Raw genomic sequence first — 14,573 nt, forward strand, 5'->3', positions numbered from 1 at the left:
TGCCCCCTCCCCCATCCCCTGTAAGCAGCAGCAACAACAATAGCAACAACCACCACCACCACCACCACCACCACCACCACCACCACCACCACCACCACCACCAAAAAGGGGCCCGATCACTGCCCCTTCCAGGCAACCTAAACTTCACGGTTCTCTTCCGGAGCTACAAAACAGTCGTCACGTGACCTGAAACCCAACCACCATTGGGTCTAAAATGAAAACAAAGAAAAATGATTAATCTAAGAAAAAAAAAAAAAACCTCTGAGGCCTGGACTTCTCAGGTCAAACCTTAAAGCCAAAGTGAAATTAAATCACTAAATAAAACTGGGGGTGGAGGCGCCTTTGATTTCCCTGCCAGGGAAAGGGGGAGAGGAGGAGGCCGAGGGAAGCTGTTGGATCCAAGCGTCAATAAAATGGTCCCCAGGCTAATGTGTGGCTGTTTCCACGATCCTTGGGAAAACTTCATTTCTTCGTCGTGGTTCTATAAAAGTTTTATCACATTGGAGCGAGGATAGAGAGGGTCTGTCAAAGATGAAATGTCACCGCTGCGTCGCTGGAGTCGATAAGAGCGAGGAGACGGGGCGGCTGAAATATGGAGCTAATTCGTTGAAAGGGAAGCGATGGCTGCTTGCTGAAGAGTTGCATAATTCTAATTGTAAGCGATGCGCCCGCATTTCTTAATTAGGAGCATATATTTGGTGGAAGTGATGGGGGGGTGTCGTTGAGAATTGTTGCAGGCCCTCAGCCTTAAAGCGAGGGCTGATTTTCATTTTTATGTTGCATCCTGGCAGTCCAAGGTTAGTAATTACAGTCTTTATGCAACAATAAATAACAATAAAAAAGCAACCTGAGTTCTACACCCCACCCTGTAGGATTTTAACTGGACTCGGCGCATCCAAGCAGCAAGCAATTTAGCATTGGGTCAGGCTATAATTTAAAGGCATAAGAGCGTGCAAAGTTTGATTGGGATCAAATAACGCTCAAGGGTTTTTCTCCCCCCCCCTTCCTCTTCTCTGAATAACATTTTTTGAATGGTGTGACTGGATGAAGAGCTGTGTTTGGTTCTGGGGGTGCAGTGGATTATTTAGCAGGAGAGAGGTAGGCCAGGAGAGGTGTAGGCCAAGAGAGAGAATTCAGCTCGAGTCTGAAAAACAGAGCTTTGGCTTAAAGCTGGAATGGCAAACCAGAAAAATAAGGGCCGACGAAGCTGGGTGTCTCCCACCCTTTTTTCTGCGGGATTCCAGGGCTAGCTCAGCAGCCAAAGTCATGGGGAAAATATTGTGCTGTAAGATTCACAGCACAACAGGGGGGCGGGGAAGTGGTGTCTCTGGGAAGGAGGATCTGCTGGCCCCTTTTAACACCCAAGTTTTCTGCTGTTCTCTAATCTGGCAGTAAAATCTGTCAGCAGGGTTAGGGAGAGCCGTATTTCCTGTAGGGACAGCTTTAGCCGGCTGTTGCGGAGAGAAGCTCTGGACCCTGCAGCCAGCTCGAAAGCTCGTGGAAAAAAAAAAAAACACAAAACTTCCAGGGCTTCTCAAGTGGGTGGCCGAGGGAGAACCCCTTCTCAGGCCTCACTGAGCAACTTCCAGAAAACCACTACTCGGATTCTCCTGCCCCTCCCCCATCCACACCTGCAAATGGTAACATTTGATTTCTTTGGAGCTAAGTTGGACAGAACGGACCCTGGCCACTCTGTTCAGTTCATAGCAGTTCTCTCTGAGCCCTCCAGCGTCTGCCACCGCCCTGTCCCTACAGCCCTCGCCCTTCCATTCAGGCATCTCTGTCCCTTTTCAATACTCACCACCACCCACGCGGATGAATACTCACCACCACCCACGCGGCTGTTACATTGACAGAAAGTTTCTAGTTCCAGCTCCCGGCTGAGTTGCCATTTCTCTGCTAACCAGCCTTCTTCCTTCTGGGCAGCTGAGAGCCCGAGGGGGAGGGGAGGCCAGAGCCGCGGGAGTTCTGCAGACAAACTTTCCACCCAACTCAGCGCCCTTCCCTCTGTCCCCATTTCCCATCTGTTTCCCCGATCTCCCAGAATCACCTTTCTCTTGTGCTAACACCCCCCACCCCCAGGCCTTTTAAAGGGATGTGGAATTTCGGCTGTTCCTTCTGCTTTCCCAAAGAGCCAAATTCTTTGATGCCATCGGAGGGAGCTGTCAGGGGGCTAAGATTGATCGCCTCATCTCTTCTCCGTCCCTCTGACCCACTTATTTAAAAATCTTCCCCCAGATCGACTTTTCATTTTCTGCATTGAGACCTGGTTTCCCACCAATTGCTTGGGGCTCCAAGTCTTGTGCCCCCTCCCCCCCCCCAGTAAATTATAGCACTCCCTAAAGTTTACACTATCTCAATTCTTTTAAAAATAACTAACTAACAAACAAACAAACAAAAAACTCCCTCAAGGGCCAGACAAGGAATATCATCTCAACAGTCATTATTTCCATCCCCTCCATATTCAGAGAAATCTTTCTTGAGAGTGATTTTTTGTTTGTTTGTTTTACTAGCACAATGACAAAAACGGGAAGGGACATCTCTTTGTCCTAGGGGAGGACCCCCCCCCCACACACACATATGGACCTGAGCTTTGAGAGTGCACCAAGTTAAATAAATCATTGGCTACCTTGGCTCTTGTTCCCGTTCCTGGATTATAGACACAGATACAAGCTTAAGGCTTGAGTGAGTGCAATACATTTTAGACCCGAACTAAATTGGAGGGTGGGTGTCACAGAGGAACGCAGAGGCGGTCAGATGAGGAAGGCAGGTGGACACAGGGGCAGACACAGCGCGGCAAACACCGCGCAGAGAAGGGAACCGAGACCACACAGCTATGGAGGCCGGAGGCCCAAAAGGGCCCCTCACCATCGCCATCGATCTCACTCCTCTGTGTCAGCCTGGGAGTGTCTGTCGATTTTCCAGGATTTATCTGTTGCTTTTGGAGGGTGGGATGGGGACAGTGGTGCTGATGATTGTAAATCTCTTTTCTTCCTTATTGCACCTTAACGCTGACTTTTCTGAAAGGGGGGAAGCCTCTTTCTACTACCTTTTCCTGCTACATTAAGAACCTTCCCTTTTTTTGGGGGGGGGTGCTGCTTGCCATGTACAGAAAGCATTAATTTACTCTATTAAAATATTTAGAAAGGAGGAAAATCTCTCCCTATACTCTCCTGTGTTCCAGGCTCCCGGAACCTCTCATGCTCTGAAGGACATGAGGGAAAGTTTCTCTAGTTTTTCGGGAGAAAGGGAGGTATTGGGGAGAGGGAGTGAAGGACTGGGGGGTCTCCTGGTATCCAGGTTGGGGTCCTCTAGAGTTTTTGAATCAATTAAAGCAAATAATGCTCTCTGTTTTCCACCAGGCCCAGACAAGCGATTGGCCAAGGCCGGTCGCGTGACCACGAATTCCCTGCAATTTCGCCGGAGTCCTGGGTTTAATAGAGAGAGTCCCCATACGCTTGTATTTATCAGCAATATACAATTATAAAGGCCCAAAATTAAAAAAAGAGATAGAAGGAGAAATCTCCCCCTCCCAAAATCGCTCCATCACATAAACCTGGGGGGGGCAGGAGGGGGGGTCCCTTCCGATCCTCCCTCCTGACGCCCCCCCCAGCAGGCCCCCTCCCCCACCATTGAAAGCCATGAATTTTGAATTTGAGAGGGAGATTGGGTTTATAAACAGCCAGCCATCGCTCGCCGAGTGTCTGACTTCCTTCCCCGCTGTCTTGGAGACATTTCAAACTTCATCAATCAAGGAGTCGACATTAATTCCTCCTCCTCCTCCTTTCGAGCAAACCTTCCCCAGCCTCCAGCCCGGCGCCTCCACCCTTCAGAGACCCGGGAGCCAAAGGCGAGCCGAAGATGGCCCCGCTCTGCCGCCGCCGCCGCCGCCGCTCCCCGCCGCCCCCCTGGCCCCCGAGTTTCCCTGGATGAAAGAGAAGAAATCCGCCAAGAAACCCAGCCAATCTGCCACATCTCCTCCGGCCGCCTCCTCCATCCCGGCCTCCGGGGTCAGCTCGCCCACAGGTCGGTACACGGGTTAGGGGTTGGGTGGGTGAGGGGCAGCTAGAAGAGAGGGGGAGAAAGAGCGATGGGGGAGGAAGGAAAGGTGGCGAGCTTGTTGGGGTTCCTTGCCCCGTTGATTCCAGGGACGAGGAAGCAGAATAGATCGCTGGGGTGCAGGCCTTGGCCGCTGCCAGATTTTTCTTTTTAATCCTACCGCAGATTGTGTAAGCTTGTTGGGAAAGAGCCTTTTCTCTGCCTGGAGAAAAGAATTCGATTGACCTTTATGTGTGTGGAGGAATGAACGTGTGTTGTTAGGACTGAATCTGGGCGCAGGAAAAGATTTGGTCCCATTTCCCCCAGCTCTTACCCCAGTGGGAGAATCTGAGAGCTAGGAGGGAAGGAGGTGAGGAACAGTCCTTCTTTATACACCTTCTTCCCGGGTGGAGTCCAAATTAAGGGGTCCAGTCGGAAGACTTGTGGGGGGGGGGGTGGCGGACTCTGAGGTTCTTGGAGCAAAGGAGAGCCGCTTCCTAACCCCTGCGTCGCCCGTGGGCGGCTCTCTGAATGCTTTGCCCTGACCCGGGCCGGCTGTGGGAGGGAGAGGGACGGGGAGAAAAGGGAAAAGCAATGAGAGAGGGCCGACTTGGTGGGCGGAAAGGAAGGGGTGCTGTGCCATCGACCCAATACTATTTTCGGCGGATGGAGTAGTCTTTATTTCAGCTGAGCTGAGGTTGGGAGGAGAGGGCGGCCCGCTCTGACGCCCAGTCTGCTTTCCCAGCAGATAGCCAGGGGCTGGCGGACGCGGCCGGCGGCGGGGCGCGCAGACTGCGCACGGCTTACACCAACACGCAGCTGCTGGAGCTGGAGAAGGAATTCCACTTTAACAAGTACCTGTGCCGGCCGCGCCGCGTCGAGATCGCGGCCTTGCTGGACCTCACCGAGAGACAGGTCAAAGTCTGGTTCCAGAACCGGCGCATGAAGCACAAGCGGCAGACGCAGCACCGAGAACCGCCCGATGGGGAGCCAGCCTGCCCGGGTGCCCTAGAGGACACCGGCGAGACTGCCCGGGAACCCGAGGCCAGTCCCTCCACCATGCGGGCGGCACGGGGAGCCTGCTCTCACCCGCCCGAGGTCGTGCCATGCCCCCAGGGCGCCCCGGCTTTGGCCTCTCGAGGGGAGGGCGTAGGAGCGCCGAGCCCCAGCTGCGCCCTGCGCAGGGCCGGCGGGCTGGAGCCAGAACAGTCGCGCGAAGACGCCTTCCCAGAGCGACAGGATTCGCCTTTTCTGCCCGACCTCAATTTCTTCGCTGCCGACTCCTGCCTCCAGCTGTCCGGAGGCCTCTCCCCCAGCCTGCAGGGCTCGCTTGACAGCCCTGTTCCCTTTTCCGAGGAAGAGCTGGACTTGTTCACCAGCACCCTCTGTGCCATCGACCTGCAGTTCCCCTAACCTTCCCCTCCCCGCGGCATTCCTGTCCCCCAGAACCCTCCCCTCGGGATCCCTCACCCCCCATGCGGTTTAGAGTTCTTTATGTGTTTTGCTAAAATTCAGGTGTTATTGAATTAGCGTTTAATCCATTTCCTCTCTTCTCTAAAATTTTGGGCACTGGTGCGTCTTTTTGAAATCACACAGAAAAATTCCGTTTGGTAGACTCCTTCCAACGAAATCTCAGGAATAATTAAACTCTAGGGGGGCTTTCTTTAAAAAGAACTAGAGGAACCTATTTTCCTCTTTTTTTTAAGTTTTAGACCGTAGATTATTTATTAAAACTCTTTAATAATAGGAAAAGGGGAGAGTATTTATTGTACATTATTTTCATAGATTAAATAAATGTCTTTATCATACTAATACGACTGTTTTGTTGGGACGCAGCCCCTTTCCCCGACGCCCCTAGGCCGGCCAGACTCCTTCTCTTCCCGCCCGGGGTTTGTCTGGCCCTGGGCCGGGTAAGCCCGGGTGGTACAAAAATGGCCCCATTTGGCCGCCGCTTCTGTCCCCGCAGCTCAGAAAAGACTGGAGGTTTGCTGGAAGCTGGGTCACGTCGCCACGGCCTGAGAGATGGCCTTCGGCCCTGCGTGGGTGTTCCCGGGTCTCTGCTGGGAGCCGGTGCAGGGGGTGTGTGTGCTGTCTGCAGGATGGGGTGCAAGGAGAGGAGGCATGGGACGCAGGCTGCGGAGTCGTGGCGGGGCTGGGCGGCACAGAGGTGCAGCCGAATTGGGAGGGATCCTGGGGTTTCCCTGGCTTCTCGCTACAGTGCCCCAGACGGGGTTGGAGGGACTTTTGCCGGAGCGCAGGAAGCCTGGGCACTCGAGGCCCGGAGGCACGGCCTGGCAAAGCGGGGGAGTGGGGTCGCGACTTTTCTCGGGAAGCACGGCCCGGCGCCCCAGAGGGCGGTGGGCTTCCGAGTGGGCAGCGGTGGAGGCCGGGTGGAAGGCGCGCGCCCCCGCGGCCAGTCCAGGGTCTCTAGGGGTCGGGAGCATGTCCGAGGAGCGGCTGGTCGACCAGCCCGGGGAGCCCGGGCTGCACCGGCAGGCCCTTGGCTCGCAGGGAGGGAAGGAGGAGCGAGGAGTGCGGGAGGGAGACAGGGAAGCGAGGAGGATGCTCAAAATGGCGCTGGGGCGGGTGGCGCGGTGGGCGCGGGAGCGCTGGCGGCCGCCATGACAGCTGCTTCGGGGCGCGCGGGGCTCCTCGCGCGGGAGCGTCCGTGCACCCTCTTTCTCCGTTCTGGGTCGTCCAGTCGACAGTGAAAAGAGGGAATCGGGGAGCCTCCTTTTACCTTTTTGTTTTATTTTAAACAATGAGCCCAACGGATGCAGAGGGCGCGTGATGGACGGAGAGTCCGCGAGGGAGTGGGAAGGGGAGGGAACGCGGCGGCTCTGCAGGCCCCGGTCCGCCTCGGCGGCCCAGACTTTTGATCCTTCGCTTCTGGGATTTGAAGCCTGGCCAGAGCTTTCTCCAAATGCAGACCTACCTGTCTTTGCCAACAAATTCATTTGCCATCTCAACGCTATCTCCTATCCCCCACCGCATCGGCCGGCGACTTGCAAACCCTGTAAGCGGGAAGCAAGAATCGATCTTCCCCATCTGCCTTCTGGCTTCTTCCAGGGAACGTGGAGATTTAAAGGGCCCTGGAAAGCAATCCATCCTCCTTAGGTTTATTTAATATTTCTCGGGCTCAGAAATAGACACCGCAGGGCTACCTCCCTAGCAGATGCTGCCGGTCTCTGAAATCGGTTCATTTCCTGGGCCTCCCAGGCTTTCCCCTGGACCAGCAGGACCGCGACTTGGAGTACCAGGTACCGACCAGCAACAATTGCAAGGAAAAGCCAGGAGCCAGCATAGGTCGTGACAGATAGGACTAGACAAGCCCTCGCATATTTTTTTTTAAAAAACCGGTTCCTCAGTGTAGGAAGTACACACATCTTATTCAGCTGAAACTTAATCCCTTAAACTGTCTTAATATAAAATTTATCTCCTGCATTAAATAATCTTATGTCATGTTAAATTGCACTTATTTCTTTTATAAATAAATTAATATGGAACAATTAGATGTGTTATTATAATATCGTGTATCTTATTAGTTTATTTTTCCTCAGAAAATATATAGGTATGAAATAAATTCAATATATTAAAGTAATAATACACAGCTTATTGGCTTGTGTGTTTATTTTCCTCATAAATAAGTGAATATACAATGTATTAAAACCACACTATACATATCATTGGGCTGTGTGTTTATTTCTCCATAAAATAGGCCCATAGGCAGTGTTAAACATTTTAAAAGTCACAGCACATAGCCATTTCCACACTAACAAAATGAAACAGACATTTCAGCTGGGGCTTTGAGTTCTATGGACAGCCAAACTGGATAATTTGGTCTAATTAAAAATGCTTTTTCAGCTATAACAGGTTGTTACAAAGATCAAGAATACCAGAAGGATCTTGCTAATTGCCCACTTTCCAGCTTTCTTTGGTCAAAAGGAGAGCACCCTTCATCAATGCCAAAAGCGTAGGATCTGCTCTGCTGGAGAGAATTCACATCTTGGGATCACAGCTTGGTCTGCAATATTCAGGGGCCTCTGAGGCTCTGGTTCTTTAAGAGCCTCACTGCTCTATGGCCCAGCAGTATCAGCACTACCTGTGAGCTAGTCAGAAATGCAGCATCTTAGGCCCTACTCCAAACTGAATCAAAATCTCAGTTTAGCAGATCCCCAAGTAATTTCTTTGCACATTCAAGTTTGAGAAGTACTGCTAGACCCTAGTGCCACCTTGCTCCGTGCCTTCCTCCCATGCTAAAGAATTTTTGACCTACTTGACCCCGCTCTTGATTGCCTTCCAAGCCTCCCCAACCCAAATCAGTGGCCCCAAAGGGCAGGGAATCTCAGCTGCCATCTGAGGCAGCACAAGTCCTGACTCCTACCTTCCAGAGTAAATGGGGAGCCAGGAGGTCCAGCCAAATGCTCCGTCTACCTGTCTAGTTGTAGGTACTTTGTGAATCCCGGGGGTGAGAAACAACCAATCCAAGGGAACTGGAAGTTTCAGCATTTCCCTTGGTTGATTACTAGAGAGGAGCTGGAACTCTTTTTTACAGGCAACACACAAGCCTTTCTCTCTCTCACCTTTCTTATGCTCCCAAAACTCACTGTTTCTGATGCCACCACAGAGGAACAAAGAGGCAATGCACTTCCAGAAGGCAATGACTCCAGCTTTCAATCTTCCCACCCAATTTCAAATTCAAAGGAATCCTTTATGAATTTCAGATTCATAAAGGACTGGGATTCAGGATGCCTGTGTTCCCAATTAGCTCTTTTTCTTTCTCACCTCTGGGGTCAGTCTCTTTAGCCTGAGTTTTTCTGGCCGGTCTTGGAGATGGAAGGAGAAGAGGAGGGGTCCCCAGATAATGCAGCAGACCCCGTAGCCATGGCAGGTTAGAGGGCGGTGCCAAGCGGCGGCACTAACTTATCTCATCCTGATTAGGTCAGGACCAAATGTGAGTGGTCTGTGGCACAGACTGGATATAAATCGACTGTGGTTGGGGTGGGAAGGTTGCAGTGCCATCCCGAAAGCTGCTGGTCAGTCTGCTCTGCTTTTGGTGAGTCACTCTTTTAAAAAGAACGGCTCATTAATATTATAGTGACAGCAAAGGACCATTAGATTGAGGAATTGTTTGCAGTCACGATAACCCTGAGTCATTAAAATAATGCAACTTATGCCTGGGCAAGTCCCTTTCCCTTTTCAGACCTCAGTTTCTCCATCTGTAAAATAAATGGAGGAACTGGATGCCTCTAATGTCCTGCACATCGATATGTGCCAACGGTGTATTCATTAGTCTTCCCAAACAGGGTATTAAATATTTATTGTGGCTGGTGCTGTGTGCTTTTAAATGGAGGTGGTGACAATGGCCTACCTTCCAAGTATCTGGTAGAGCCATTTTAACAAATTATAATTTGTATCTTTACACCAAAATTGTGCCCATAGTCGCTATTTAAATGAGAAGGGAGCGATATCTTTTCAACAAGCATGTAATTGGATGCAGTACTGTATGCCAGATGCCAGGTATTCAATAAATATGAATAGTAAGAAGTGTCCTAGCCACATTTTCCTCTGGCGTTCACCCTCTGCCATCATCCCCAACATTTGGTGATGTTTACCTTTGTTTGAAAAAGAGTTGGATGTATACAAAAAGAGGCAGGCACCAAACTTCTTCTTTGGCATGCTGTATTAGACTTTAAAAGACCCCTTTAGTCAGGTTTTATCTGGTTGCTGGACATCAGAGCAAATTCTTGGTCTCCCTACATAGCCCTGCTGAATGGTCCTGCCTACCTTTCCCCCAAGCCTCTAATAAGCACTCAAAGCCCCCAAAGTACATCTTTCTGAAATGTGCTCTAGTCAAATACATTTCCTCGGTTTGCAGAAAGTGGGGCCCCACATCCTCCCCTTTACCTGCTGTGGTTGGTATGACCCCAATCTTCCACTGACCTCTCTAGCCCAGCCCTGCTCTTTGAACCGGTCTTGAGGTGCACCGCACACCCCCCCCCCACCCCATGCTCTCTCCACACTCAATGGTGAGACAGATATTTAGTGCCCAAAGGGCATCTAACAAACCACTTCCTCTTCTACAGAGAGAATCAACAGTGAAAGAACCCTCCTAAAACCTTCTCTAACCACCACAGAAAAATCACAGTCTGGACAGTCATTCAGATACAAATTCAGCTTGATCAATACTTGATAAGGTTTTCAAAGTGGATATTTCGGCCACAACTCTCACACTTGGATAAACCCAATTCAGTAAGAAATTATTTCAATTCTTCATGTCACTCTCATCTTTCCTTTTAGAAAAGAGCCCAACTCCCTGACTTACTTCTTTTCTCTTTGGATGGAAGTTTGCATCCTGTTGGTCTAGATGACAGAAGTGAGGTCCAACCCCCCAGGAAAGATAGTTTCTCGGCTAAATGTCTCCAGGAAGGAGAGACCATGTCCTCCCTAGAAAACTTTCCCTAAATAGTTGGAAAATCAGGAAGTTCTTGCTAATATCCAACCTCAAACCTCTCTGCTGCAATTTTAACCATTTGGATTCTTTACAGATTAGGTTTCAGTTTTCAAAGAACTCTTCAGCTTAGAAGAAAATCCCTTCCTAAACAGAGTCATCCTTCTCAATTCTCGGTGACATTTGCATATGACAAAGTACATATTGGATAACATATGATGATATGTTACATGCAAATATAGCACATACGCAATTCTCCTATCACATGGTTCCATATTTTAACATGCTAGTTATATTAAAAACAGAAGACTGACTCATATCATTTCAGAATATGCATACAATGTTAATATCATAGTTTTACAGAGCTCTCTGTGGTTCATGTTTTTTCGTTTACTTGAATCCTCCTAACAATGCCGTGAAATAAGGAGAATTAAATCCATTCCTCTCCTCTGAGGCTAAGACTCAGAAGCCAGGAAACTTGTCCAGGATCATAATGCCAAGAACTGGTCAAGTACGGATTTGAACCCAAGTATTCTGGCTTCCAAACTAATAGTATTCTCATTACAATGTGCACCACCCACAGTGCCTGTGGTTCTCAACCAGATTTGTGACCATTTAATTAGCTTGCATTAAAAGAAACACCACTGAATTCAAACTCTACCCTGTCCACAAACAGCAACAAGAAACCATCTCTTATAGAGGAAAATTATAACCCTGAATGTCCTTTTAATTAAGTTCCAACTTTTGATTTTGGGCTTGGCTTCCAAGACCTGCGCTGGGGAGAGCATGCAGAGAGACCCTGAAAGACCTAAGGAAAGAGCTGTTCAGATCACTCCTGCCAACCCCCAGCTACAGCAGCTTCCTCTGCAGAAAAGGCCAGAATCAGGTGTAAATGTCTAACACATCCTGTTCTGATTAGAATGGGCCCCCTGTCTGCATTGTCAGTGTGATAAGGACCAGCACCTCTCAAACATAATTTCAGTTCTGAACCTTCTTATGTTCTCCTTGTTCTTCTCTATGTCATGTCTAAGTGGGTTACATAAATGAGGGAATCAACTTTATTTCACACTTCGGTGTTGGAACCATCGAGTCCTTCTCTGGTGAAGTTCCTTTGGTCAACCGGAAAATCCTGTAGCCCATAGGTTACCCCAGACGTGGATTACTTGTCTTTGTTTGTTTTGTTTTACATTCAGCTGTGGGTTTAGCAAGGCATCCAGGCTCCACAGACTTTCTCTTCAGGCCAGAGGCTGCTGAAGCTTCTTTCAAGGAGGTAGAGGCTTGGGAACCTAGGGAGTCAAGTTGCCTTCCCCCCCCCCCCACCCCCAGTCCTTTCTGCTGGGGTTGGGAGAGGCAGCAGGAATTTTGGGAAAAGTTGAAATCTTGCCACTACACGAGGGAAGGAAGCAAGACTCAGGAATGAACAGGAGATTATAGCGATTCCGGAAAGCTGAGGCTAAAACAATCACTGACTGGATGACTAGAGGCACTTCGCCCCACCCCCTTTTATTCTTGTCATTAATAATGGACTACTGGGGACTTCAGCTGTTGTTACTCAGGAGACTGCATTTCCCTAACCCCCACACCGATTGCTGCTGTCTCATTCAACCGATTTGGAATTCACTTCCTCCTTGAGACCTCAAATTGTTCCCCTAATTAAGAGGGCAAGGAGTAAGGTGAGTAGATGCTGTCTGGGTTGAGGGGAAGTCAAGGAGCCTCAGAGTCTTGGAAGCAGAGCAGCCAGGCCTAGCAGGGGCTCGGCTATAGGCCTAGCTCAGACTTGAGGTTGGAAGGGAAACCCTCGTTCCCTATACCTTTCTCCTCCACATGCTGCTGCGGAGAACGTCTTAAAGTGAGAGAGGAAAAAGCTGGGAGCATCTACACACCCAGAAAGGGGAAATAGAAAGAAAGATGTTTGTTCTTACCTCAACACCTTTTTTTTTTTTTCATCAATCCTTCTGCGGGCCACCCCTGCCTCCCATCTCAGCCCTCCTCTCCTTTGTCTGCCCTCATCCCTTTGGCAGTGAACATTCTCCCATCCTCCCTATTGTATCTCTCTTAAAGAAGTTACCAGCTGGTCCCCCTTCCCCCAACTTGTCTTGGTCCTAAGCAGGGTCTGAAGTAACACGTGAGGAGGGAAAGGGGCAGGGGTCCTGTGAAATGCTTTGAGCTCTTTCTTGGTGGGGGGCTGGCGAGGCCCACAGTTGTTCGGAGAAGAGAAAGGCAGAGTGATTCTGGGGATAAGGGTGGAAAGCAGGGGAGGCCGCAGTGGAGGGCAGGCGAAAGGTGGGGATACTGGAATCGGAATTGGAAAGACGAGGAGACACAGAGACTTAGAGGTTCCTTAGAGGAAAACTTGGGGTTCCTTGCAGGAAGATGAGTACTCACCCTGCCCTTCTCCAGGGTGGGGAAGCCTGAGAGATTTCTCTCTGGACCTGTCCCACCTGCTTCTCTTCCTCTCCTGAGCTCCATTGTTTACAAAGACCCTTCCCTGAACTCTTGCCCTCCTGGACTTGCCCTAGCCCCGGCCCCAGGCCTGCAGGCCAGGCAGACACCCTGACAGGTTACAAATGAGCGTGGGTGTTGGATTGCACCAAGCTCTTGTCCTCAGAGTCTGGAGGAGGAGAATCAATGGGCTCTACCTAAGAGTTTCTCTGCGAGTCCCAGCCCAGTCTGAAGAGAGGGTAGGAGGCACTTCCTGTTCTCCTCTCCTCCCCAATCCTTGACTCAACAGACACACAGGAGCAGAAAGGCGTGAGTCCACTCCTGAGCCTCAGGGCATCCATGCTAAATCTCTCATTCTGAGCAAACTCCCCTGATCTATTCTAGAAAGGCGTGGAGAATTTGAGTAATCTTTAAGGTGTAATTGGTATCGCGCTTATGGATCTGAGGCTTGGTATTCTTTTGGGGGATTGGGGAGAGACATGGAGGGTGGTGAAGGAGACAGAGGTAGGAGGGAACTAAAAAAAATGCAGGATCCACACTAGTTTTAAACACTTCAAAGAAAAAAAAAAGAATAAAAATGCCCTCCTCTTCACCTGTAAATATCACCTAGCTCGGTGCTCATTATGACTCTCTGGAGAGATGCAGGGAGTTATTTGAGTCTGGGTGTGCGAGCCAGCTACAGCTATGGATGGCTAGAGAGAGGATAAATACATCTGGAGAGATGAGTTGATGGATAGGGAGGGAATGAATATAAATATGGAGAGAGATGGACGAACGGAGAGATGGATTGAGACAGAGGGAATATGAAGAGAGGCTGAGGGAGAGAAATGGATGTGGGAATGAGGAGAGAGCATTTATGCAGAGAGATGGAGAGAGAAATGGGGCATTTCTCATCCTCCCTCTATATTTCTGTCCTGTCCTTCTCCCTGAAATGCCAGTTTCCCACCCCTTAATGAATTCATCCTCCAGATTCTAGACTCCACCTCACACCCTTAGGTGTTTTTGCACCCTCTTCCTTCACAGTCATCCATTTGGCCCGAGATAACATACCTCAGCCGGCTGTCCCAGCCCATCACCCCAAGACAAATTGGGAGAAAGAGTTCTGGGCAAAGGAAGGAGGCCGGATTCCCTACCTCCCCATCTACAGCCTTAGGGAGAAGGCTCCTTTGGGGGGTGGGAAGAGCGAGGGGGCAGCTGGGTTGAATTTATCCAAATCTAATAACCCAGGAGCCCATTGAAGGTCTTGGGGGTTGGGAGGGGAGGAAAGTCTTGAATATTTCTCTAACCTCCCCCCCTTCCCTTCTTTCCAAAAGTCTTTGAAGAAAGATGTTTTTGACGCTTCCACGTCTCCCTCAGATGGATGGGCTGCGGGTGATTGAAGTGTCTTTGTCATGCTAATGATTGGGGGGTGATGGATGGGCGCTGGGGCTGCCAAACTCTGGCCCACTGCGCCCATTGGCCTGGGAGAGATCACATGCGCCCCTCCACCCCCACTCCCTACCCCCTTCTTGGGGGAGCGCTAGCCCAGGCGAGCTGGCCCAGGCCATGGATGCGAGCTCCAGCGCTGTGACATACTGCCTAAAGGTTGTAGGGCAAGAGGGTGTCTCCCCCAAACGGGCCGACCCTCCTGCGGCCTCTACGC

The 14,573-nt window shown here is 50.3% G+C and overlaps 1 protein-coding gene across 2 annotated transcripts; it reads left to right on the forward strand.

Annotated features, from left to right (window-relative positions):
- The first annotated feature begins 3,626 nt into the window (after window positions 1–3,626).
- HOXB2 (homeobox B2) lies at window positions 3,627–6,456 on the forward strand. Of its 2 annotated transcripts, none has more exons than XM_045836662.1 (2): window positions 3,627–4,026; window positions 4,784–6,456. In XM_045836662.1, exons 1-2 carry the CDS (start codon window positions 3,642–3,644, stop codon window positions 5,449–5,451), a joined length of 1,053 nt encoding a protein of 350 aa, XP_045692618.1. In that variant the 5' UTR covers window positions 3,627–3,641; the 3' UTR covers window positions 5,452–6,456. The 2 variants fall into 2 exon arrangements, with proteins under 2 accessions (XP_045692618.1, XP_045692619.1); XM_045836663.1 differs by having other exon boundaries at window positions 4,787–6,456.
- The last annotated feature ends 8,117 nt before the right edge of the window (window positions 6,457–14,573 follow it).

Source organism: Phyllostomus hastatus, unplaced genomic scaffold, assembly GCF_019186645.2.
Source record: "Phyllostomus hastatus isolate PE091 unplaced genomic scaffold, TTU_PhHast_1.1 phas_contig_210, whole genome shotgun sequence".
In the NCBI taxonomy this organism is placed as follows: domain Eukaryota; kingdom Metazoa; phylum Chordata; class Mammalia; order Chiroptera; family Phyllostomidae; genus Phyllostomus; species Phyllostomus hastatus.